This window comes from Crocodylus siamensis, chromosome 5, assembly GCF_052110815.1.
Source record: "Crocodylus siamensis isolate JL-2025a chromosome 5, ASM5211081v1, whole genome shotgun sequence".
In the NCBI taxonomy this organism is placed as follows: domain Eukaryota; kingdom Metazoa; phylum Chordata; order Crocodylia; family Crocodylidae; genus Crocodylus; species Crocodylus siamensis.
This window is the reverse complement of record NC_143399.1, coordinates 138,489,971-138,516,108: the sequence shown is the minus strand read 5'-3', so window position 1 is coordinate 138,516,108 and position 26,138 is coordinate 138,489,971. Positions and strand designations below refer to the sequence as shown.

The following is a 26,138-nucleotide window of genomic DNA, read 5'->3' as shown; positions in this document are numbered from 1 at the left end:
AAGTACAGCTAACTAAAGGGAGAAGATCCAGAACCTTCATGAAGTCCACTAGAGACTTTTCTTTTTCAATTCCAACTAATAAAGAGTGCATTCAGATTTTATAATGGTGGACAGAAGTAAGAGACCCCTAGGTAGATGGAAAGCCTTGACACAGAGTCAAATACACTTGGGAATAAACTGAGTCACAGTCTTCTCATGTGCAACTCTGTAGGCGTGTCTACACGTTCATTAATGTGCAGTAGTTGCTGTGCATTTAGTTTAGTACTTGCTTAATGAAGTAACTAAATGCACAGTAACTACAGGTACTGCGCAGTAGTACCAGCGCACAATTTTTTTGTGATGCTTACTGCACAGTACCCTAATAACACTGTGCAGTAGTGTGCCTGTCAAAAACTGCACTAAGATGCTACTGCACAGTGTTATTAGGGTAGACGCATCTAGTGTGTATATGACTACTCTGAAAGTCCTCACCCCTTGCCATGTAATTGCAAGTCCGGCTAGCTAGGTAGCCAGTAAATCTAATTTTCTCCTTCAGTCAGGAAGGAACCAATATTTTAGAAGTTGGGCCCCATGTCTATAGCTGAGCATAATGCCTTTTCCTGTTCAAAGGAAGACAGGAAAGGCTAAATGTATCCTAAAATGTCCTCAGCATTCTTATCTCTGGCTAGGCAGAAACCACCTCATGTGACACAGGTGACTAATGGCACAGCTGAAATAGCAGAGTTCAAATACTAAATACATGCTGGGGGGTGAGGGGAAGCCATAAACCTAAATAAGTTCATCAGCCATGAACCTAAATACATAAATGTATCCAGCAATTACAAATAGCAGGCACAGTGATGGAAGCAAAATCTGTTTGCAACCAAATACAAAGAACTAACCATTTCAGTGAATAATTCAGTTAAGTCTACTAGATGATACCCCTAAGTTTTTTTCTGGTAGGTTTCCTGAAAACATGGAATGCACAAAATAAGCTGCATGGGACTGTTGTTTACTGACAGCAGGATGTTAGTTTCTAAATATACTTTTCAATAAGTTTTCCCTTCAGTCCGTTGAGAAGCAGAAGAATGAAATGTGAGAGAACTGATCAGCAATGAATGTCTAAATATAGGCACAGAGTGATATGCCAAGGGAAATAATTTTAGAGTAATTGTTTTTACTGTCCCTTTTTCTTGAACCTAGCAGGAGCCAGTTACAAATGCAAAAGGAAATTTTTGTCTTTTTATTAATGCACGTGTGTCATTAGTAGTGTACTTGTGATAGCTGAGAATGTCAGTATTGAACGGAAATGAGCTCCCTCCTTAATGACTGTGTCAGACAAGCCATGATTGAGTTACTTGGTTTATACCTGATTAGCGAACTCTTTGAACAGAGCTAGGTTGAGTATTAAGATGCCCTTCCAAACAGGGGAGAGTCAATATATTCTCAGCTTAAAAGATACCTCTCATTTGTGTTACCTCCTGCCTTTTAAAAAACAGTCAGCTTTGCTGTTAAATAGAAATCCATAATATAGGAGTGATTTTTTGGGGGGGAGGGATGAGGAGTGGTGGAAGTCAGATTCTTGGGTTACAATATGGCACTCATTCTGACCATAAAAGGCTTTTTCTTTTCTTTTTTTTGCACACTCTTATATGACGTTTTAAGCAGCTCTCCTGTCTTATAGTGCAGGGAAAGTGAAGAAAATTAACTAGAAGTTTTGTGTAATATAGTGGCAACTCTGTCTCAGACATTATACTGGTTTTCTGCTTCCTCTTGACTTATTTAGCTTATTATACAAAACCTGAGACAATGGCATTGCTGTAAACAGCCCCTGAGTGTAGCACTGCCAATGTAAGACACTCACTCAGCTGTAGTTACTAGTTTAGGTGTCTTACAGCTTGTCTACACTCTCTCCATGTTTTAGTCCGGGACCACCACCAAGGGATGTGCCCTACCCACTTGCACTCATTCCAGGTATGCCAAATCCCAGTAATAATGTAGTATAGCCAGCTGAAAGTGGCCTTGGGAGAGTGAGGTACAGAGATTGTCTCAAGCCTGCTGATGCATGCTCAAGGGTGGTCTACAGTGTCTCCTTTCTAATATTTGCCATATCCTGAGCAAAAGCAGTTGGATGGGCCAGACTTCTTGGTAGTGGTTTCAGGCTCAGGATAGAGCTCTTAGTCCACTCAGCCAACTCTCAGGGCTTCTTGTAATCATTGCTTGAGATAACATAAAGCAATTTGAGTGTACTTGAAAAAAAAAGTTGTTTAAGAAAATGCATTTCTGTGTACCACAGCAAACTGGGTATAGAAATCCAACGAAATGCAGTATGAAGAAACTTCCTTTCCTCCCTTGGTATCTTGTCAAAAGAACCCAGTACACTGACACTAAAGAAGTGTAAGAGTGCCTGACAAGAGGTCTGCAATTTAGTAACCATGCAGGCTTCGGTTGTGGCCAGTTATCCACCTTCATTAAAAAATGCCTCAGGACTGACCCAGAGGAAGGACCACTAAGCAAGGAAGGTGGCTCAGACTTCTGCCTCTGCTGAGATTGCCACGAATATACCAGATAAGTGATATGGTATACACCGCTTGAGATATTTACTCTACCACCCACCCACTTAGTGTCCCTAGGACATTATACATACATTAGATTTTAGATGGTAATAACAGTCAAACCTAGCCTCCATGAAAAAATGCATAAAAATGAACATTGATACTTAAATGTTAACATTTTCGGATGTGCAAGCTATAAGGATTGTTCCTGCAGCACATATGTAGAAGCACATGTGGTAGTGAATGGTATTCGTGTGTGTGTGTGTGTGTGTGTGCGCGCGTGCGTGCGTGTGTGAGTGTGTGTGTGTGTGTGTGTAGGCATAATGTTGTGCATGTACAAGCAATAGCTTGGGATGAAAATAGTTTCATGTATCCTTTGAACATCGGATCTGAGATGGAATCAAAGAGGCAGCAGGTGCTGTATCACCAAACTACTGATCATGCCAGTCATCTCAAAGTGAAAAGTATTTCTTGTCATTAAATAAATTAATGTCATCAATAAATAATTTAAGAAAGACTTTCTAATATGCCAGAACAGTGAGAAATTCTGGCTTTCTTAAAGTCAGAAGAAATTTTAGCACTTATTCAGTAGAGCCAAGACTTCATCCAAAATGCACAATAAATCTGATCTCATAAGAGAAGAGCCCTATTAACTATATTAACAGGTTAGGATCTTTTACTGCATTAGAAGGCTCCTTCTAAATGAAGCCTAGTGTACAGAGCAAGGTTGTTATTAATGTTGCTTGTTGTTTGTTTAAACGGTTTGGGAAGCTGTACATGCACACACATATTTTTGTAAACAGAACAGTATGTCTAGTCTAAGCTATAATGAATTTCGATTTTCACTGGACATGGTTGAAAGAATTTTTCAAGTTGCGAATTTTCAACTTGACTTGGAATTTAAAAAAATTCAAAACCCCATCCTTTCCCCCCGTTTTTAACCAGTTCTTAGTTTAACATACTTAAATTGCATTTTCCTAGAGCTAGGTGCCCTAGCTCGTACCTCTCTTAGTATATAAACCTGAACAATGATTTTGTTTGTACTTTCAGATACCCAACCAAGTCCTGAAATCCTAGATGAGATTACTAAAGTCACAGTTATAAGTCTTGTCCCATTACTTGTGATCACCATTGCTGTGGTCGGTATCTTTTATTGCTACCGGAGTCACCGAAGAAGGAAGCTCAACAAAGCATGGGAGAAGAATGTTAAGCCCAGGAAACATAAGGACTGCAGTGATGTTTGTGCCATTATGTTAGATGATGACCGCTCAGACATCAGCTCCACTTGTGCCAACAACATTAACCACAACACTGAGCTACTGCCTATCGAGCTAGACACTCTTGTAGGAAAAGGCAGGTTTGCTGAAGTGTATAAGGCCAAACTGAAGCAAAACACATCTGAGCAGTATGAAACAGTGGCTGTCAAGATCTTCCCTTATGAAGAATATGCTTCTTGGAAGACTGAAAAGGATATATTTTCAGATGTAAACCTAAAGCATGAGAACATTCTTCAGTTCCTGACAGCAGAGGAGCGTAAGACAGAGATAGGAAAACAGTATTGGTTGATTACTGCCTTCCATGCCAGAGGAAACTTGCAGGAGTACCTTACACACCACATCATCAGCTGGGAGGACCTGTGGAAGCTTGGTGGGTCTTTGGCGCGAGGGATTGCCCACCTCCACAGCGACCATACACCCTGTGGTCGACCCAAAACGCCCATTGTGCACAGAGACCTGAAGAGCTCCAATATCCTAGTGAAAAATGACCTAACCTGCTGTCTGTGTGACTTTGGGTTATCCCTGAGGCTTGATCCTTCGCTGTCTGTGGACGACTTGGCTAACAGTGGACAGGTGAGTTAAAATGTTAAAGCAGCTTGTTTTGGAGTTGGAGTTCCTTTCTGGGACTGAAGGGAAAAAAAAAACCCTGCTATGATATCCATTTAAAATTATTAGCAATAGATGTGACAGTTTTTCTAAATAAAGAGGCTGTAACCTAAGTATTAAGAAACCAGTATAAATAATGCCATGACAGGTTTGTTATGATCAGTACTTTATGTATATAAGTATAACCAGCATACATATGCTTACAGTGAAGTGCATACAGCCCGGATTACATGGCCACTGTTTGTGCTAAGGTGGTATTTTATATTCTTGAAATATTATGCCACAATTCCTAATTATGATCTCTAAAAAGTTTCTTATCCAGTTCATTAGTTACTTCTGAGTTAAACCAGCATAAACAAGAATCAGAATCTGAGCTAGGAAGGGAGAATAGCTAGATCATTATTTTTTAAAGATCACTGAGAAAGCTTTTAGGAATATAGTACTTTCTCCACAAGCAGACAAATGTGAAAAATGCGTAAGTACTACATATAAGTCCCTCATTTTTCTTATAACTAGATATAGCAAGTACTTACCTACTTCAAAGGAATGCTGGGTGTACTTAAAAGATGCACTATAAAGATGAAATTATAAAAGTGCTTCTGTAAATATTAGCAATGATCATGAACACACCTTCACCGTAAATGACCTCTCTGGCTGTGTCTGCACCAGACACTGACTGCACAGTTGTTACTGCATAGTCGTTTAGTAGGGCTATACGAAGCTTCAGTCACTGATTCAGTTCTGCGGATTCCACCGAATCGGGCCAAATCTCCAAATCCGAATCAAATCAGGAGACACTTTAATCTCTCTGAATCGAATCAGAACCCTCCAAATTGATTTGATGATTTGGAGGATTTAATGATTCAGACATAGACACAGCTTTAAATGTTTTTTCTACATACCTCAAGGTACTAGGCAGCTCATGAACACTGAGATGCTGGGGCGGATACAGTGTCCCACAGGAGCACGGTGGGGCAATCCCCAGCATGCTCAGTGGCAGACCCAGAAGTGGGCCAAAAGCTTCCCCACCCCGGATTCGGCGACTGGTACTTCCTGGGTCTGGGGGGGCACCTGGGGTCCCCCTGTGTCCAATTGCTGAACCATGGGATGCAGGGGGTGTTCCCCGCGTGCTCGGCGGCAGATCCAGAAGTTCTGGGTTCACCACCAAGCTCCTGTGGGACACTCCATCTGCCCCACCATCACAGCATTCACAAACCGTGCCTGGTACCTCAAGGTATTTAGAAAAAACATTTTAAAATGTGAGTATGGCCGAATCACTGATTCTTCTAATCAGCATCGAATCTTCAGATCCAGATTCAGCCCAGTCGAATCGGGACAGTGATCCGAATCAACAAATCGAATCACTATCCCCTGATTTAGGCCAATTCCGAAACAAATATGGCCCATTTTGCACAGCCCTATCATTTAGCACTTGCATACCCAAACACTGAAAAACAGCGCAGTAACTGGTGTTACTGCGGAGTAGCATCTCCGTGTGGCTTTGTGCCCAGCAGCGTTATTGCGCAGTAGTAATGAGCTACTGTGCAGTAAGCATTTCGTGTAGACACAGCCTGTGTTAAGTAGATTAGGTCCTAAAGTAGATCTGACTGATATTTAGACCCTTTCATAGCTCACACACCACAGTTTGCATGCTTAGGGAAAGGATAAGTGTAGGTGTTCACACTGTAATTTACTTTACGTGGGACCATTTTCTTTCTCGACTAGAGACTGTTTATGGCCACCCTTTCAATCAGTGTGGCTCCAGTAAAATGAAGGGGGCTTCACTGCCTTACATCAGTTATAAATTGGCCTTTAAAATCTCTCTGGTAATTTACAAGAGTATCAATTCCACTGATGTAAATGGGAGTCTGCCACTTTCCTCCATAAGGTTTCGGGATTATTGTTCCGAGTTGGAAGGAACCATCTCAAATGAAACACCTTTTAAAAAGACCACTTCCACCAGAGTCACAAAATGCCAGGGTCACTACTGAATACAGTACAGTTAGAGATGCTCTTAAACTCAGATCTGCTTATAGCTTTTGGTTCCTTTAGAGCAGTCAGTCTCCCCTGTGTCACATGCCATTGGTGCCATTACATGCTATATAGTAGCTTTAACCAGCCTGGTTAAACTTTCACCTGCTCCTTGAATTATATATTACACTGTCTCAGACCCTTGTACACAACACTAAAATTGGTGTAATTAGGTCTAAAAGTGTATCTGCAAGGGCATCAGAGAGTGAGAAATCTCCACTGCTTTACACACCACCTGTAAATTTAATTGACAGACTCCAGGCTTTCCAATTGGAAAGCCTGGTTTGTAATGATATGTAATAAAGCAGGCCAAACATTTTCATTTGAAGTACATTTTAGTTTCTTTCAACTGTCTTTTGTGGAAAACAATTCCTGTCTTCTGCTTTAGCTCTGGAGTGTAACCTCTGAGGCCAAATATTGTTGTATGTGTGGTACACCTAATACCAACTTGATTCTTCTCCTAGACAGCCACCAGGGGCATAACATGCATTTGCCATTATCAAATATGCAATACAAGTAAGCCTAATTATAGAAGTTGGTTTCTAACCTTTCTCCATTACAGTTTTTTATAATCTGTTTTTCTGTCCATTCATAATCTGTAGATAATGTAAACAGGCAAAAGTTACTTTATTGAGAAAGCTTGAGTCTGGGCCTTTGTCCTACTGTTTCAGTGTTTTGTGTTCTCCATAAGTAAGACCTGGAAGGAAAGCAGCATTTGCAAAATAAAATGTATTAGGAAGGCAACCCTAAGGGGGTTTTGGTGCTTATCAAGCATTGTCCTCATTTCTGCTTTCTCCTGCAACATGTGTTTTATATTCTTTAACAAACATTACAGGCATGTAGAGCTATACAAAGAGAGAGAAAAGGTATTTAGTTATTTTTATTATTTTAGCTCTATTACCATAACAGCCAAGTGCACTGGGATCCAAATCCTCAAAAATTTTTAGGCGGCTGACTCCCAAATCAGTGGGACTTAGGCATTTTTAAATGCCTTTTGTGGAGCCTACCTGGCTTCACACACAAACAAAAAATGCAGTCCCTGACTCAGACCATATAACCTAAATGTAAATTAAAGAAGTGACAATTGGGATACAAGGGGGACAGAAGAAAGCCAAAAAATCTTTCCCTCTGAGAAGAGTTATCATTAATATTTCTGCCTCCAGTGCAGAAGGTTCGTAATTCTGGGTGGGCCTAAACTGAAAAAAAAAAACACTTCGAAAATGAGTAGTGTCAGCTTTTTTATGTGGGCTTTTCCAAACCAAGTGGAAGGTTCTGTTTTTCACTGAAATGACTGAGTCTGCATTAACCATTTGCATTTTTGCTTTCTTATGGGGTGGTGGGAGGGTGCTATTTTATCTGGGCCTGGTAAAAGATCAGTTAAGCAGTCCAGGATGCATTTGCAGTTTCATTCCAGACTTACACTAAAAGCTTACCCCAACCAGCACAACTGCAGATGGTACATGATCATTCAGGCTAGAGTTGAAAAGCAGTGAGACATGGTATTGGCCATACCATGCTATCACCCTCTTATGTGCTATTAGCTACTGAAGTGGATATCATCAACAAAACAAAAGGAAGGGCTAGTAGCATTATAACACAAGGTGAGTCACGTTAATTTGAAATGCACAAAAACATGCTGAACATGCAATGGATGTGGCATGTGGCATCAGGTAAGCAGCAAGGTTTATCTCTATAAACACCAAAGAGAAGCTACTAAATATAGTTTTTATCTTCTTGGATCACTGAGTCACAAGGAAGTTGGTGATTAACCCAGGGCCGGATTCTCTAAGCAGCAAAGAATTTGGTTTATTGACCTATGTTTCATACTAGAGATCAAATAATGTAGTTATGTTTGGAAACAGAAGTAAAACTGCATTAGAATCAAAAATGTGAACTGTAGTTTCAGCACTTGAGTTGTTCCTTGTATGTTGTGCTACAGGTTGGCACAGCAAGATACATGGCTCCTGAAGTCCTGGAATCCAGAATGAACCTAGAGAACATGGAATCCTTCAAGCAAACTGATGTGTACTCTATGGCTTTGGTCCTGTGGGAGATGACATCTCGTTGCAATGGTGTTGGAGGTATGTACAGTGGGCCTTTATTTTTAAAGGAATGTTCTTCAGAGACGCTCAAGCAATTCTGTGTTGTTTTTAATCCCTTTAAATGCTGTGGGACTAGTTCTGCAGTACCTGAGTTTTCTAAACTGCCTTCATAGTTTTTCTTTCAAGATGATCAGAGGCACTGTACAGTCTGAAGCACTAGGATGGAGAAGCGTTACCTCTTTAGAATTTTACATTAGAAATCTAATAAGAACCATTTAAATGAGCAAACTGTTTAGCAGAAATATCCTTGTATAAATCCTACAGACTCAACCTAATTTCATACAAAGGGCGCCAACTGCATCATGCCAACTTTTGTAATGTAGCAACACATCCACAACATATTAAAAGAACACGCACGCCCTGTGAGATACTGAATATTGAAAGTGCAGGACAAAGTTAAATTCACTGAATGTCAGAATAAAGAACATAAGGAAGATGTTCATTTTCAGCTCATTCAATAAAGTTAACTCTCTCCATTTCTCTTATACCCTTAAATCTTCAATTTGGAGCAGTACAATAGAAACCAGGAAATTGCCCCCAGGATACTGAGTTCCTCAGTGGGATTTGATTTAGTCTATCTGATATAAACCCCTGATTTAGGTTATATGTGAATTGTCCTGGTCTCGTAGAACAGGGCGTTCTGGAATGTTTGCATTCACTTTAACATCGCACACTTTGGCACATTTATGTGTGTACAGATAGGGCTGAGTAATGGAGATATTGCAGATAACCTTGACAGCTCTTGTAATAGATGTGCAGCAGGAAATTTTTCCCCTTCTTTGAAGATTTTAAGGACTCCTTTTCTATGGGAATTAGAACAGTAGCATTTCAAGGGACTGCACTGAGTGGGATCAGAGATCAACAGTGTGGACACCCCAGTGTGAAGAGGTGAGAGATGCGCTGCTGGGTGGGTCCTCCTCCTAACCTTACTGGGGCACTGTACAGGCATGGAAACCTCCATAAGTAGCTGCACAGATATACTAAGATGCAAGTTCCCCCTACCCTGGTCTCCCTGCTATCAGCCTCGCTTTCAGTCTTCCTCTATGGGCTGTGCTCTGAGCAATGAACAGTGCAAGTAATCCTGTCAAATAAGTATTCATTATTCTATCCAGCTCTAGATATAACTACATACAATCTTTTCTTTTTTTTTTAAATCAGCATTTTGTGGTTCTTGGCTTTAACCTCAACCTAGCATCTTACAAGACAAGCTCCTCCTGGCTTAGCTGTTGTGGCTCTGCACACCTCCAAATATGGGTCACCTTTTAATTTGCCCTTTGCAAACACTGGTGGCAAAATTTGAAAGCTGAATTACAAGCCCTTTGCCCTGTCTCTCGAGCTGTCTGTGCTTCTTGCATTTAGCAGCGCACTTATATTAATATATATGTGAGCTGTTTCCTCTGGAGTCTTTCATCTTTGCTGATGCCTGAGGTCCCTTCCTGTTGATATTTGCTGAGTGCAGCGGAATGGTGCTTGTGGTGAGAGCAGACCTCACGGCAGCTCTGCTCACAAGGCAGCTGCCTAAAAGAGGATATAAGCAGAGTTTCATGAGGAAGGAAAATCACCAGCTTGTTCAGCTAAAAGACGACCTGCTATAACCTTTAGAATTAAAACATAAGCCACTATGGAAAAGGAAAGGCCTCTCTGCCTCAATGTGCCTGGCCTTTCTTCATTGATCTTAACCCGCTTCCTGATTTTACTTTTTTTCTTACCCCTCAATCACCTTTGTCTCCAGAAACAAATTTCCTGAACTTCTTTACTGCAATCATCTCCCGAGGTGGCTGCGTTTCATAGAGAAAGCATGTTGATGAGGCATAAATATTTGGGTGGGGGTGTCAGCATTCAGCCAAAGAACTGAAGCCAGAATTTGGCTCCCACAACTCACTGTTGGTGCCCAGCTTCCTCATAATCACAAGACTTTTGTCAGCTCTCTCCAGAATACCCTCTCCTGGGTTGTGAGATCTGACACTTGCACCAGACAGGGGACATTGCCATACAGTATTCATGATCAAAAACCACTCATCCCTCTCTCACTTCCTCCTTCTCTTTCCCTGACCAGACCTTTTTTTCTGCTGTCACAAGTCAAGCCACCCTCCTACTACAGTGGCTCCCTTGGTGTGTAAGGAATTGTCTTGCTTCCATTATATTGTGTCATCTATAGGGAAAAATTCCTTCTCATGTGAACTAGAGTAGATGAAACAAGTGATTCTGGGATTTCCAAAGGCACCAAAAGGATTTAGGCACCAAAAATTATTCTGTCTGCAGAGACAGCAGAGACGTGGTAAGTGCCCAATCCTCAGAGAAAGTCTCTGGAAGTTTTGAAATGGAAGTAGGCAGCTTAATATCCAAACAATTACTTTTCTGAAGTGAGGAAGGTAGCTAATTTCTGCTTACAAGGGTCAAGGTACAATGACTATTGCTTTAACAAAGGGAGCTCTGGGAATGTGTTTGTAAATGTGCAGGTGTTTGTATAGGGCTGGTGGTGGTGGGCGGCAGGTCTTTTCACCAGCAGAGCATTGTCTGGCACAGCCTCTAGAGCATGCCAATCCTATTTAGTCAGCATACATTTCAAAGAAAAAAAAAGAAACAGCAGTGTAATCTGTACCATGAAGCTGCTGCAGCATCTTCCCATAAACAGCAGTCTTGTGCAGGGGAGGGAGGTTGCAGCTGGAGGGAAAGGGCACAGTGTGCATTGGTATGTTGTGACGCTATATATGGAGCAGTATGAATGGGGCAAGGGGGTGGGGAAGTAGAGGGAAAAAATGGAAGTTGGGCTTTTTCTTTCCACAGGAGTGTAATTTAGAAGGCATATTTAGAAACCTAGCAATACTGCTTTGGGGAGAGCTTTAACTGCTCTGCTCCACCATTAACTTGGTATTTCATTCAGCACAACAGCTGTGCACCAGATGCTGCATGTTGTAAGAAATATAATTTTCATCCCAACAACTCGCCTTCAGAGCAACACTGGTACAGTGAGCAAGGCAAGCAAAATTTCTCAGCCAGCCCACTAGAAAAGAAATTGAAAGCATCTCTGTGTTCAGGATAAAATCTGCCATTGGTGTGGTGTTTTGGGGGGGAAGAGGGAACAGTTCTCAAATACAATGGTGAGGAGTGGGAAGAAGAGGAACACTGCCAGCAAATGCCTGATACTGCTCCAGGTATTGAGGCAATTTTGCCTCACTTGAAGAAAAGCCTTGGTTTTCCATGGCAGCATAAGGGATGTGTTTGAAGAACAAGAACGCTGATTTATCATATGCTGTTTGGGAACAAAAGTGTCAGGCCAGCAATATAGATTTTGGCTCCTAATAGTAGTGTGTCCATGCCACTTGAGCACACAAAGGGTACAGTACCTGGCCATGGAATGGGGAGAAACAAACCTGGCATCTTTTGGAGCCAAGCCTGCCCGCTAAGCCCAGAGGTGCTGAGACACCTCAGCCTCCTCATCCCAGACCTCTGCAGCAATGGAGTACAGTAAGGTTGCTCTGATGCCTCACCTCAGGAACTGCAGCATAGCACCCAGGGAACACACAATTTTGCACATAATGCCTCTAGGTAGGCTTTAATTTGATTGTCCTCCATCTGTATGGATGGGGGCTCAGGTCTTCCCGGCTGATTTAGTTAGATGTGGAAAAGCCAGAGGGATCTGCTCCAATGGGAACCTTCAGCAGTGCTGACAGTCCCCTCCCAGGATCAGTACAGGCAGGAGATGAATTGACAAGTGCCCCTTCCAACCTCAGACGACACCCACCCACAGGAGAGGACTCCTCTTCGCCCAGCCCAGGGGACCTCCCTTCTATGTGCCAACTTCTTGGGGCCACAGATGTTGCAGTTCTGGAGCAGTTGGAGTAGAGAGCAGGATGGGGCAGAGCACCAAGTGGAGCTGAAAGTAAGCCGTTCGGCATTTGCTTAAAACCCAATCATGGAACCACTTAGAAACCTCGCCCTCATCACCTGATGGCCCAATCAGCCAACTGCAGAGCTCCTTTAGGGTGGTATAAGGGCAGAGACGTGTGTGTGTGTGTGTGTGTGTGTGAGAGAGAGAGAGAGTGAGAGAGATGCTGTGCACACATATCTATAATCTTATGAAAGGGATGACAACCATTATGCCAAAAGAAGGAACTAGGGCTCAGGAAAACCAAGTTCTATTTCCAGCTTGATCACTGAGTCACTGTGTAAACTGGGGCAAGTCCAAGTAATTTAGCCGGCCTGGGCCTCATTTTCCCCAGATCTAAAACAGGGACAGTGCTGTAGCTAGCTTTTCAAGAGCATCTATGCGATATAGAGAAACAAGATCTGCAGTGCCATTTGTGCTGCTAGATCTCCCACAAGCTGTTGAAAAATCTCATTTCCAAAATGCCTTTGACGTGGATTGATCAGTGGGTGAAGGGATGAGTATTTTGTGAAGTCAGTTGCTTGTCCACTGTTTTCAGGCTTGGGTTCTTAAAGTTAGGTATCTGTGTCCATATGTAGGCATTGAAGTGTCCACATTTTCAAGGGGACTGAGGAGCCAGTGCCTGAAGTGCCCAAAATACCCAATTTTGAACTAAATCCTATTTCCTTTTTAGGTACTTATCTGGCACATAGCCATCTGGATAAAAAGTAAGCCGCTGGCACTTGCAAACACATTGAGACTGTAAATTCCTGACATGGAAAAATAACCATGCCTTGCTCTGCATGCATGCTTGCTGCAGCTCTCCCAATTGTAGCCCAGTAGTGCTGTGAGAGTACTTGCAGGAGATCCAGGCTCTAGGCCACCTCACCAAAGCAGGTTTTGAGACTCCGCCTCTTTCTTGTCAATATGAAGTCCTCTAGCCATCATACCACAGGCTAATTACTGGCCAGTCTCTTCCAGGCCTCCTCTTGAAGCCAGCCCGCTGCACCTTGGTTTAATGTTCTTTGGATAAAGCACTAAAAAAGTTTCTGCGTCAGTGAAAGCAGCCCCCAGATAGAACCTGGAGCTCCCAAGGTAACTTCCAAAACACTGAGCCATGCAGCTGCTACTTCACTGGCTTCTTTCTGGCTCCCCATAGTTCCCTTTCTTGGCTGCCTCATGAGCCAGCTTCAACAAGAAAACTCCAGGTGATGTTTAGCCTGTGCCCTGGTTGTTAGTGGGAAGCACAGGTTCAAACCTGCAACGCTGTCTACGCTCCTGAAGATTGAAGCATCTTTTCTGTTAGTTTTTCTGTATTATGGCAGAGGGCTGTGTTTCTTAACAAGGCTCGTACCACAATCAAGTGACAAGAGTTACTTATTATTAAAGTTATAAGGATCTAATAATAGATCTGGATTCTAAGAATGCCAATCCCACTAGAGCGCATGACCAAAGAGGCTGTTTTCCAAGGGGTTGCCTGATTCTCATATTCTTTTTAATCAGGTTTGCTCCCCAGTGGCTAAGTTCATAACGGCTTTGAACCTGAAAATCAACAGCTGCTTTGTCATTGCGTTTCCACTGTATTGCAGTGTGGGTCACGCTGGGGGTTGATGGCAGATTTCTGTGCAATATAAAGGACTAGTTTATGTGGAACTTGCCCAGGCCAAGTAGTTTCTGATCTCCATTAGCCCTGTTGAAACCAGGGGCCTTTACCTGTGAAGTAAGGAACCAGTCATCAGCAGGAGGAAGACTGGGAGAGTCAGGCTCTATGGTTGGGATTTAATTAAAGACAGTGATATATTCTTAAGAACTGTGTTACTGACACACAGCCCTTTTGGTTCAGTTAACTCATTGCTGACAGTGGCCTTCACCAGATGCCTGAGATGGAAATACAGAACCTGTCTTGTTGTAGGACAGGGAGACCTACCTGCAAGCACAGTTCTGTTTCCATTATGTCTCTTACCCCTATCCTTCCAAAGTAAATAATGCCAATCTTTTACACTCTTTATAGGAGGCTTTTTCCAGCCTTTGGTGATTCTTATCACCCTTCTCAGTTCTCCCCCTCCTTTTCATTCTATAATATACCTCAGGAGGAGGGAACTGAGGTTAATGCCATTGATTTATACAATGGCACTACATTTTTCTTTTCCCTCCATCTCATGTTTTATGCATCTCCTATGTACTTAAATGCTTTCTTCAGAATATCCTGTAAATTTCATTTTGGTTTAGCTCATAGATGTTACATTTTTAAAGTGCCATCAATTAATTCCTAGAAAGAAGTAAGTGGCAGGAGAACAGGCCAGTCTTATGAATCTTTACCAATACCAGTAAGTCATTAGGGTTGTGAGTAAACTCTCCATTTGTTCCCAGAGAAACCACAGCATTTTCTACACTGTATCAGTGTCTACTGCAGAGATTTCTTGAGGTTTTTCCAATGGACCCTTATGGCGTCTTCTCTTCTTTCTCCCCCCTCCCATTCTCAAACATGCAACAACACACAAACAAAAGCTAAATTAGAAGGAGTTCTTTCATGAAGCCATGTCCACTACATCGACCAGGGCAGCATCTAATTCAGAAATGCTATTTCCTAACAGGAAAACGCATCTCAAGAAACAGACAGACATAACTGGTCTGGATGTCAAAGAATACTGACAGTACAGTAGTTATAGCTGCACGATTGTGGAGTGATACAGTTGGTGCTCCAACATTAACCTTGCTTCATTCAGGTCAATTCATGTCCCTCCCCATTTAAAGTGGCATAAAAGTACTCTGAATGTTAACCAGTGATAATACAGCAGCTTCACCACTGCCTTTGACCTGAATACTACCTTTGTAATTCTTAGGCAGCTAACTCCCTTTACAGACCAGGCATGTTAATAGCCAAGACCCAGGTAGGTTTCAGTTTGAATCCCATCTGAAGCGTAATTGTAAATCCAGGGAAGGTGATGTCAAAACCCAAGTGACCCTACCTTGCTTGGCCTAAGAGCTTGTTAAAGTCCCTTCAAGTTTTGCCTGAGTAAAGCAAAATGCGCCTTTTCCTGCATCTCCCAATTGCTGTGGGTGACTGTGGTGCTATAACTACCTACTGTTAATAGGAGTGGGTGGGGGAGGGAACAAGTGACCTGAAACAGCTTTGAAAAGGCAACTGGCCATACTTTGTTTGCATGTGGTAAATTGGAAGAGGACGGGACTCAGAAGCAGCAGCTTTTGATGCTGTAGAGAACAACAAGCTCCACTTGCTCTTGGCATCAGTGTACGAGACAAACCCATCTGAAGCTCCTTGTGTGTGCTTTTTCCCTTGGCAGAAGTGAAAGAGTACGAACCCCCATTTGGATCAAAAGTGCGAGAACACCCATGTGTTGAGAGCATGAAAGACAACGTCCTGAGAGATAGAGGGCGGCCAGAGATCCCCAGCTCCTGGCTCAACCATCAGGTAAGAACACCCAGTACAAAGTGGAGCATTGAGCCATGGCCCTGAGTATAAGGTTAGGCAGTTCAGACGTAGTCCCTCACCTCATAGGCTAGAGTACAGGGGTCTACACAGGTTATACAACCTTTAAGCTGACAGTTAATACATCCAGCACCTCACCATTCTGTACTGGGCCTCCTCTTCTTTCCTTGCCTCACCCCATTAGTGCAGAATAAGGACGGTGAATTGCACCTAAAGCTTCAGAAGATAAAAATATCAGCCCCAAATGATAGACGTTAACCAGGAAGCCAGGGCAAATCCAAGCCAAAAAACACTCCGCCAAAAATATCAGAAGAATATACTATGCCCTGTTCCCATTCAAATGCCAAGAAAACAAAAATGAGAAAATTGTACTTTAGAAATGTTCACCTAGGAGCAAGAAGCAATAGCATCCCAGCTGATATGTAGTTTAAGGCAATAGAAGAGGAGCACTCTCTGATAACAGCTTCTCTGATCATTCATGGCTTTCCAAGGGAAGCATTAACAATCCTCTTCTGGAATGGGTCTCTCTGTTGGACCTTAGTCATAAAGAACATAAGTTCATTACACACATAGCTAGTCAGAGCTTTTGAATTCAATCAAAACCTCACTAAGTAAAATGGCCTGAAAAGCAACCAGAAAAGTTAATTTCTCAAACACCTGCTCTGGGAGTACCAGAAGAGCAGCTGAGCCCACTCTGATCCCATTACTGGTACTGGTTAAATAATTTGACAGATTTTCACAGAAAATACCTACTCACAGGTTACTAAATCCAAAGTAGTTCAGCCTGATTGGTGTCCCCAGAGGGCAGAAAGCATTTTGACTTTCTCAGGAAAGCAGGAGCAGGGACACACCCCAATTCCTTGCCTACTGAAATGTTGGAAAATCAGTGGTTTATAACCAACTTAAGTAGGATCAAGTGAGCAAAAAGCCAAGGAAGCGATGCTGTACAGAAACTATGATACTACTTCTCCCCAAGCCAATGACTGCTAGGAAGCCAACAATCTTGAATGCTGAAGAAACAATTTTCTGACACATTAGGCACAAGAGAAGATGACTAGCTCTTTAAGTAAGCAGTCTAGGGACCAGGGTTGGAAAGCCAGGCCTCTTTCCTCCCAAGTGAGAGCCCTAACCATTAGGCTACAAAGTCAGGTGCCCTGTTGCATTATCTGCTTTCTAAATACAATGACACTTGAATTCTTATCTGCCCCATAGCCTAGCTTCAACAGGAGGACCAGAGATCCCTCCCTCCACCCACCCAGACAAGCCTGGAGTCGGGTGCTTAGGTCATTTTCTCAGGCAGTGGAAGAGGTTGGGTCTTCCACACTGAGCAAATTTTCTAATCACTCTTCAATTATAGAAAGGATGTGCACCACCCTGGGCCACATTTTAAAAACAAAGTGACTGTGAAATGCATTCTGTAGGTTAGCCTGATTTGTTTCCATGTATTGATGTCTGTGAGTGCTTACCAGACCAAGTACCTCAAGGAGACTTAAGTAGAGGAATTGGAGAAGCCCAGTTGGGCTTAGGTTTGAGTCTGATGCCTCACTGGGCAGTTCTGGGCCCCGGAGCAGTTATGGGAATTGACAGAGGCCTGATTCTGGGCACCCAGGGCACTTTAAGCAAGACAACTATGAAGTTTAGGGGTTTGGGTTGGGGGGGTTCAGTTGTGTTTGTGTAGGCATCTAAAAGTCCCACTTAGGACACTTGTATCCTTCACTCAATCTTTTGAGTGTAAGCAACCCTAATATATAGGAGCAGAACCAGTTCTTACTACTTCTCATTGCCCTATGGAATGTGATATCAAGACACTTTCTTCTGCCTTATAGATTCATTATGGAGAATTATAGAGCAGCTCTTACCTGACAGCTCCCCAGAGCTCTGAGACAGGAGAAGCACATGCTCCCTACTTGTAGGGGTTCTGTACAATGGTTGTAAATGAATAATTTAGGAATTCTGATGTCTGACAGTACTGCATTTTCTATCCTATTAATAAAAGTACATTTAGTTCCTTCCCAATAAATCCTTCCAGTATTTAATATAGTAACCCCTAAAATGCAGCAGCAGGCTGTTGACTTCAGTGGAGCTATGACAATCTTCAGGAGCAGCAGAACTGCTTTGAAATTGGTAGAAGTTGCTTTTAGTGTTATAGCTCTTCCATATTCATTTTCTTCCACTGCCGTTGTGTTTTTGTAATGAACTCATTATTCATCGTGATAACATTCTGGAATGGATTTACATATTGCAATTTCCCCCCCCTTAATGAGATTTGTTGCACTATTGATTTCAAGTTAATGTTTAATATTTAATTTAATTTACTGCTTGTAATTTCAATGCCAGCAAAAAATGAATGTTATTTGTATACAGACAATAACAGGCTGCTATTAGCATTGATATCAGTCAACATCACCAATTAGGTAAATTATGTAATTAATGCAGTATTGTGAAATGCTACTTTTTTAAATAAAAAAAGTTTAATATAAATTCTACTTAATGGGTTGTTAGTGTCATAAAGCAAAGGACACAATTTCCTGGCAAATATCTCATGTTTATAATGCATATCACTAAAATGCAACTGTCTTGCTTTCCTGTAAACACTGTTGAAACTAAAGCTAAATACACCTGTGAGCAACGTGCATAGCGTTTTCAGCCTCACAGCTTTTGTTTCTACACGGAGCTAGTGTGAAAGAATTAATAAAGGACTGATCTAGGATTTCATAGATTGGTCAGAGTTTTGCTTGGGAAACTGAAGTGAAAGCCAGTGGCACCAGGGCATTGGCTGATTTGCCATCGTGATACTATCATGAATCAAAAATTGTCATTGTTTTTATAATCCACAGTAATGGCTCAAGGCACTTTATCTTCTGCAGCAGTGTGCTGTTATACTGGCCCAAGAACTATAGTAGCAATGCTGTAAATATGGATGTATTTTTAACATAGGAGTTCTCATTAGACATCACAGTGACAACAGTACCCATGAGATGACTGCAGGTCCAGTTCTGTAAACCCCGCTAGCATGAGTAAATGTGCTTGCTTAAGAAATTGCATGTTTGCATTGACCAAGTGCTATGACTGTAACTGTCAGGAAATTCATTGCTATATTTCTGTGCCTACTGCAGGGTATCCAGATGTTGTGCGAGACTCTCATTGAATGTTGGGATCATGATCCTGAGGCCCGCCTCACTGCACAGTGTGTTGCTGAGCGCTTCAGTGAGCTCAGGCACCTTGACAAACTCACAGGGAGAAGCTGTTCAGAGGAGAAGATCCCAGAAGACTGCTCTGTGACCTCCACCAAGTAGCAAGTTGCTCAGGGTTGTGAATGGGAGAGAATTGCTCCTGAACTCACATATCTTGGCAAAGGAAGAGGTCTTGAACTGTTCCCTGACTTGCTTCCTGTAGTACTGAGGATCTCACCACTCCCTTTACACTAAAGCTTCACAGAGGGACAAGACTTTGTGGGAAGTAAAAGCCAGGGAGTTGGTGTCATACCATAGCATTGGCTGCCTGCAATCTTGTCATAGGATAAGCTGTGTTAGCACTTCCTCAGGAAACAAGATTTTTACAATAGCCAATAACATTTGCACTTTATTAATGCCTGTATATAACTATGGAATAGCTATTTTTATATATACAGCCGTACTCAGAAAAGAGTACAATGTGCTTCTAGGAAATTACGCATACATAAGAAAACCCTACCCATTAAGGAAAGATAATGGGGCGGGAGCCATCATTATAGCAGCAGCAATGTACAAAGGCACCATACCAAAAAGACAAGAGCAACATGCAATAAAAAGATGGCTTTCAACTCACACAATATACATAGCCTGCTGTTGCCCAGCTGCACTGTATTTTATATTAGTAAGAGAATATGCTCACTGCAGAGAGACAGATTTGGCCACAGAGTCCATTTCAGCTATGCAGTAACTATGCAATAATTTCTACAGCTGGTTTCAGGTTTAGTCTATCTTGTTCAGTGGACCACCATCACTCTCAACTGCTAACCATGCTCCTCAAAATATCCTGTACTGATATCCCTTGCTCCCCAGCATATATTTCAATGCTCATTGCTTCACCCTCACTTGCATTTCATGCTAGCAGGCTTCAAAAATATCAGAGGAACAAGTTTCCCTTCCCCATCAACCAATGAAAATCAAGCAGGGCCAACATTAATCCAGACAGATGTTTTATATTTGCTGTGCCTTCTGAATGAAATCAGTACTTTTCCCCCCTTTTATATACTAATATAAAAACAAACATTTTTTATATGCACCGTGTCTAATTTCTTGACACACACAGTGCAGATTGTTTCATGCCTTATTTGCAAAAGCAAAGAAAGAACATCAATATCCTCTAGAGATGAATCCATATGAAGCTGTCATAGCTGTGGGAATGCTTTGCAGCAACGTAATACCATGCTCTGTGCTCAGCCCTGCTGCCACGCAGAGCAGTGAATGCTGTCCCCCTTCCCACCGTTCAGCCATTCTTCGTGGCTTGCAAAAATGTACTTTCCAAAACAGTACACTCATCAGACACAGCTCACATTCTTGGAGCCCTCCAAAATGTTTCAAATTGAAGCTGGCTTCACTTTGGATTTTAAATGGTTGGATGTCTTCAGCTGTTTTTCTGTGATCTGCACATTTCTCTTAGAAGCCAAGTATGTGCCACTGAAACTAGTGAATCTGACAGCACAAAATAATTCTGCATAAATAAATGACTAGATCTTTCTATCTCTGGTGCAATTATCAACGCCTTTGTCATACAAACATCAATTTTTTTCTAGGAAATATTGCTTTTGTAAATCAATAGGAAATGCGTTTATTCAAATAGGAGTTAAGATTTATGAGGAAAATATTTTATTTAAAATGTTTTTGTATCTGCTTTTTTTAATAAACTACTTAGAAATATTTAAACAAATCGGTGCAGAACCTCAACAACTAAAGTTGAATTCAGAAAATACTATGTCAGATTTTATGGGGGTATATTTTTTTGGATGAACTGTGGAGCTACTGGCAAAAGGAGCAAACTGTTACTTTGTGCTGCAAACATCAATAACGCGGTGGTATGTTACAATCAAAGCTGTTGCCTATTGATGTTTTTGCCTTTGCAGAGCTGTGGCCCATTGCCCTCTAGTGGTGGGCTTCTAGATTGCACTCTAGCAATATTAAGGATGGAGGTAAAGACAAGCAAACTGGAAAGCTGTGTAGGGTTGTTTCGTGGTCTGTTTTTTTTCCTTTTAATTCCATACTGAAGCTCAAGAAATAACATCCAGTAGTTCCAAACAATACTGACAATTTAACTACTACATGTAAAGGGAAATTTTTATTCTTTTGATGAATACTTCACCTGTACATCATATATGAAATAGGAATGTGAACAGTATATTCTCCTGTTTATCAAATGTTTCAAGAACTTACTTTCATTGTAAACAGTTTTTGTTTGGGTTTGTTTTTTTTTGTATAAATCAAATGTTTATTAGAGCAAATAAAATAACACCATTTCGAGCAGCTAAGGGGGTTTTTTTTGGTCTATGCAGAAGCTTCTGCAATAAACAGGTGTCCTTTCTTGTGCGTAGATTCCTCAGAGAAAGCCATCCATAATCTGAAACCACCCTTCATGCCGTTCCAGTGGTCTGAATGTCAAGCTGCGAGTCACCGAGTCTGACATGCTGCAGAACTCCATTGTTTTGCTAATGGCTCAAAATCCTGTTAGCTCTCGAGGTAAAATACTGTGAAAATCAGTGGCATAACTAGGGTGAAATGACCAGAAGTCACTCCTTCACCTGTGCCCCAGGGTGCCAGACCATGTTACTATGCTGCTGGTAGATATACATATGCAGGCCAAACCTAGTAGCCCCTGTAATCTATATCAATACAGCCACCCCCTCCCCGCCTACCCCACACACACAAATGCCCTGTGGGTCATCTTTTGGTGCAAACAAATCTGTGATCACTGTTAAAGCAGAAACTGAGATGAGACCTCCATTAGAGCATCTGTGGTTTGGTCTGATATCGCAGTAATCCAGAAAGTAGCATGATAAACCTGTTTTGCAAGGTTCGTTTGTATTTTGGCATCAGCTTGTCACATTTAAGAACAACAGTGCTTCCACAGACAACATCGGTAAGCCTGGTGACAACTACAGAAACAGAGCATTTCTTTCTTTCATCTGTAGGAGTTGCCAATGATCTATATTAAGTCAGCTTGGAACTGGACACTGGACCTTGCTTCAGTGACGCACACAGGCCCTAGAGTTGTACCCACGGTGGGATCCCAACAGCACAGTAGAAGTGGAAGGCCAGAGAACACAGCCTTCCACCACTACACAATCTTGGCTGCAGAGCGGCTGTGTGAAAGCTGCTTAAATGTAGCTGGGAGGATTCACCAAGTGCTTGAATAGGTTTATCAAAGACAGTGTTGCTGCCTCCTGCACTGGGCCTCATAAGGACTTGGTTATCAAATGTAGCCCTAAGGAGTCAGATTCCTCATAAGCGAAAACATGTGCAACTCCCTTGCAGTCAATTATAGTCTTCTCTCTCTGCATCATTAGCAGATAATATAATTACTACTTCCTGTCACAAGCATATATTGACTTATACTGAGATACAGAAATCTCTCCTAGTCAACACTGATATCTGTGTACTTTCAATGGTGCCTACGCAGTGTCATCTGCTTACTTTGGATTAAAGTCAAAATCCTTTGGCATAACAAGGCAAACAAGTGTTGCAAAAACAAATACAGCGCATCAAGTATCTGAGCGGGGAAAGTCCCAGAGAACGCTCAGTTCTGATATCAAGTAAACATTATCCTGTTAATATTTTTCAATTAAGCCCTTCGCCCACCTCTGTTATCATAAAGATTGTATGCAACACCTTTCTGGCAGCAGACTTTAATTAGCATGTCAATCACAATCTTATCTCCAATGTACAAAGCAAGCAGGATTCGATTGGATACTTGGCTTTGCAAGTAAGAAAGGAAAAATTATAAACTAGATTGTAAAATTTCTGAAGCCAGACTTGTCTTCTGTGTTACCTGATTGTACATGGTTTGGCACCACAGAGCCGTAACCATTTACTGGCAGGGGGAAGGGAGGGGAGTTTCCTAAGAGCAAGTAAGCAGCAACAATAAAAACCATATATTATGTTCAGTGCAGATCAGAAAGAAGGCTACAAAGGAGATATTAAGGCATCTCTGTTATCGCTGATCTTGTGATGGGTGCAGTAGAAAATTGGCCCATATTTCAATCAGCCTCAGTACTATGCCAACTTAGACCCAACAGTTCACAGCCCCAAGTTCACATCATTAGCTGGGGAATGCCAATGTAGGGTGCAATGCCCCTCCTAGCCTTTTACCATTTAGTTTTGATAGACCTCTGCATATGCTGGACTAACTAAGGAAGCATTACCCTATCTTTTTTGGCCATAAACAAAATAGTGCAAATGCTGTATTTTTCACATTCTTCATGAACACATTCTGGCTGTGTTCAAACCTTTCTGTTGACATTCACAGACATATATGAAGCCTGCATGCCCAGGGCAGACATGTATAAGTGTTAAACTCAAGTATAAGAGATTGACACTCACTCCCACCACAGCTATCTTAAAGGCTGAGGAAGAAATCATGAGTGACTGGTGCCTCTTGAATCTGGGAGATTAATCTTGATTGAAAATTATTTTCAGTATAGTCAACACCCATTTGTAGCAACATCCAATATGTTCAACAATCTCCCATCCCTAGGAACATTTTCTGTACCATATGTACACTCCCCAAAACAGCCTCTCAGAGGCAACGTAGCCCTAGGGCACTGGCACCTTGCAGTCAAGAGGCATCAGCTGTAGGTGTTTACAGATGCTGTTGCACCTTACTGTAACAGGGACTGAAATTTATAGACTTCTAAAACATCCCCTCAGGCACAACCTAGTTGTGTAAATGAATGCAAGGGTATCCTTTGTTCAAGATGCTCCAAAGAGTGAAGGATTCATTGGATGTGTATCAGAGCTAGAAACTAAGTCATAAAAGCAGACTTTTTACCCTTCCTTTCATAAAGAGAAAAATCTGCCATTTTACACGCAAAAAATTCTAAAAATAGTCTTATTGAAAGTCATTTCTTTTATAAATGCTCAAAGTCTCCATTCTTTAACTTCAAGGAAAATATTTATGGGTTGAGAATGATTTATAAAAGTATGGACTCCTCATGCTCGTTTTTGAAGGAAAATGCTTTTTGTCCTTCACATGCTGAAGATAGCATACATTTCCTTTGAGATATTTATTTGCAAATACTTTGTACATAAAAGGCCAGACTTCATATACTAACTCCCTGATAACTTGTGAATAGTGGGACGTTTTATGGACAAATATGGTAAGACCATTTGATCCTATGATTAGTTAGTTGGTGTAAGAAGTCATTTGAATATTAATTTGGGAATTATATGGTAATGCTTAAGCAACTTGTTACTCAACTCAGAGAGACAAGAACCTTCCTCTAAAGAGTGTTAGGAAGAAAGACACCACTTTCTTTGAAAATTACTTTAAAAACTCTTAAGAAACAGAACTGTATCACCTCAATCACTGATGGGACTAAAAAGATACCTCAAAAAATTATTGAATAAAAGCAAAAGTTAAAGATGCTCTGGAAAGCTCCTCTCTCAAAAACAGAAGCAATGTAACAGCAAAGAGCCCTGCTACTTAGCCCTGCATTAGCAAACTGTGCATTCATGAATTGAAGACCTCTCGAGAAAAGGTGACAGCAGCTGGTATTTTTCTTCTACCTTCAGTGAGATTATGAGAAAAGAAATGGATTAATTTATCCAAATGGAGGCTCTCTCTCACGTCTATTCTTCTCGTTATGCTCTTATATTTATGCACATTTACACAGGTTTGTCTCATGCTTTCAACTCCACCTGTTCACCTCAGCCCTACAATCAACAGGAGCAACAAAGTAGCTAAGAGCAAAGCAGCCAAAAACATGGCATTTAGAAAAAACACGTTTCAGTCCCCTTCTGTAACACACTCCCATTTCACGTATAAGTTCTTCTGTAAAGCACCAAACACAATGCTGTTTAGTCTCTGTACTTCAGGAAAAGGAGACATAAGCTAACCTTGGTAAGCAGAGGCACATGTTCAACTTGAATGCAAGGGCCTCGTTACATAGCAATTTGGGTGGCTCCTGGAGCTCTTAACCCCTGGATTGTCTGCACATTAACACCTGAAACCAGTTTTAAACTTTTGCTATGCAGCTCAAAATTGCACCACTCCAGGGCAGGATTATCGCTGATCTGGACTATCCAGCTCATGTTACACTAAGGTGCAGCCACGCTAGGCCACACCTTAGTGTAAATACCCAACCGGCCCGCTCTCCTCTGCTAGCCTAGATCAGGCCCACTGTCCCCAACCAGCACCCCAGATCCTTGCTCACTGCCCCACTCCATTTTCCTCACTTACTTGCAGCTGCCCATGCTGTCTGTCCCAGGGGAGCAGGCAGGGAAGGGTTAAACTACTTGCCTTCTCTTAGGGAAGAGAAGAATGGCTCTGCAGCCAGGCACAAAGGCATGGGTGACTGGTGCTGCCTTAGTCAGGGGGGGCATGTGCCCCTCCAGCAACCAGTCTGCAACCAGGGGGGGCAGTCTGGAAGTGACCACAGTGCTCCCACTCCCCAGCCAGCGCTTGCAGGAGGGGCACCAACGCTCCTGCCTGCCCCCCTGCCCGTTGCCTGTGAGGAGAGCGCGGCCAGTCAGGGGGTGCACCGGTGCTCTCAGAGAGTGCATGTGCACCCCCATGCACCCTCTACACATCACCACTGCAAGGTAAACCCTTCCATGCCTGCTCCCCTGGAACAGACAGCATAGGTAGCCATAAGTAATGCCCCAGGGACAGTGGGGAGCCACAGGAGGAAGAGGAAAAACCTGGAGTGGAAGGGGAATGGATTCTTATCTTTCAGTCCTCCAGGCCCCCACTGGCCTGCAGCATGACTTCTCCAAACCCAAGCTAGCACTAAACATGGATCAACATCTGTGCAGCTCACAGTATAAGGCATAACAAATCCCTAAAGAATCTTAATATACATTGGTTAGTTTTTCTTGTGACTCATAAATATGGATTCTTTTAAAATAACCAAAATTTGCCTAGCTGCTTCTATTTTGAAGGATTTATTTCAGATCACTCGGCCCATTTGCAAACTGCTTAGGTTACCCATGAAAAGCCCAACAAGGTTCAACAACCCTTAAACAAAATTCTTTGCCTGGCTCTAATGGTTTAATTTTTCTATGATACACTCAGATA

General features: G+C 42.0%; 1 protein-coding gene across 1 annotated transcript in view; it reads left to right on the top strand.

The window, feature by feature from the left end:
• The window catches only part of TGFBR2 (transforming growth factor beta receptor 2), a 75,970-nt gene extending 54,600 nt beyond the window's left edge, over positions 1 to 21,370 (top strand). Inside the window, exons 4-7 of the mRNA XM_090046465.1 lie at positions 3,585 to 4,384; positions 8,388 to 8,529; positions 15,724 to 15,851; positions 18,986 to 21,370. Coding sequence (XP_089902591.1) covers positions 3,585 to 4,384; positions 8,388 to 8,529; positions 15,724 to 15,851; positions 18,986 to 19,165 — 1,250 coding nt within the window. The 3' untranslated portion in view covers positions 19,166 to 21,370. The remainder of the gene's footprint in view (positions 1 to 3,584; positions 4,385 to 8,387; positions 8,530 to 15,723; positions 15,852 to 18,985) is intronic.
• The last annotated feature ends 4,768 nt before the right edge of the window (positions 21,371 to 26,138 follow it).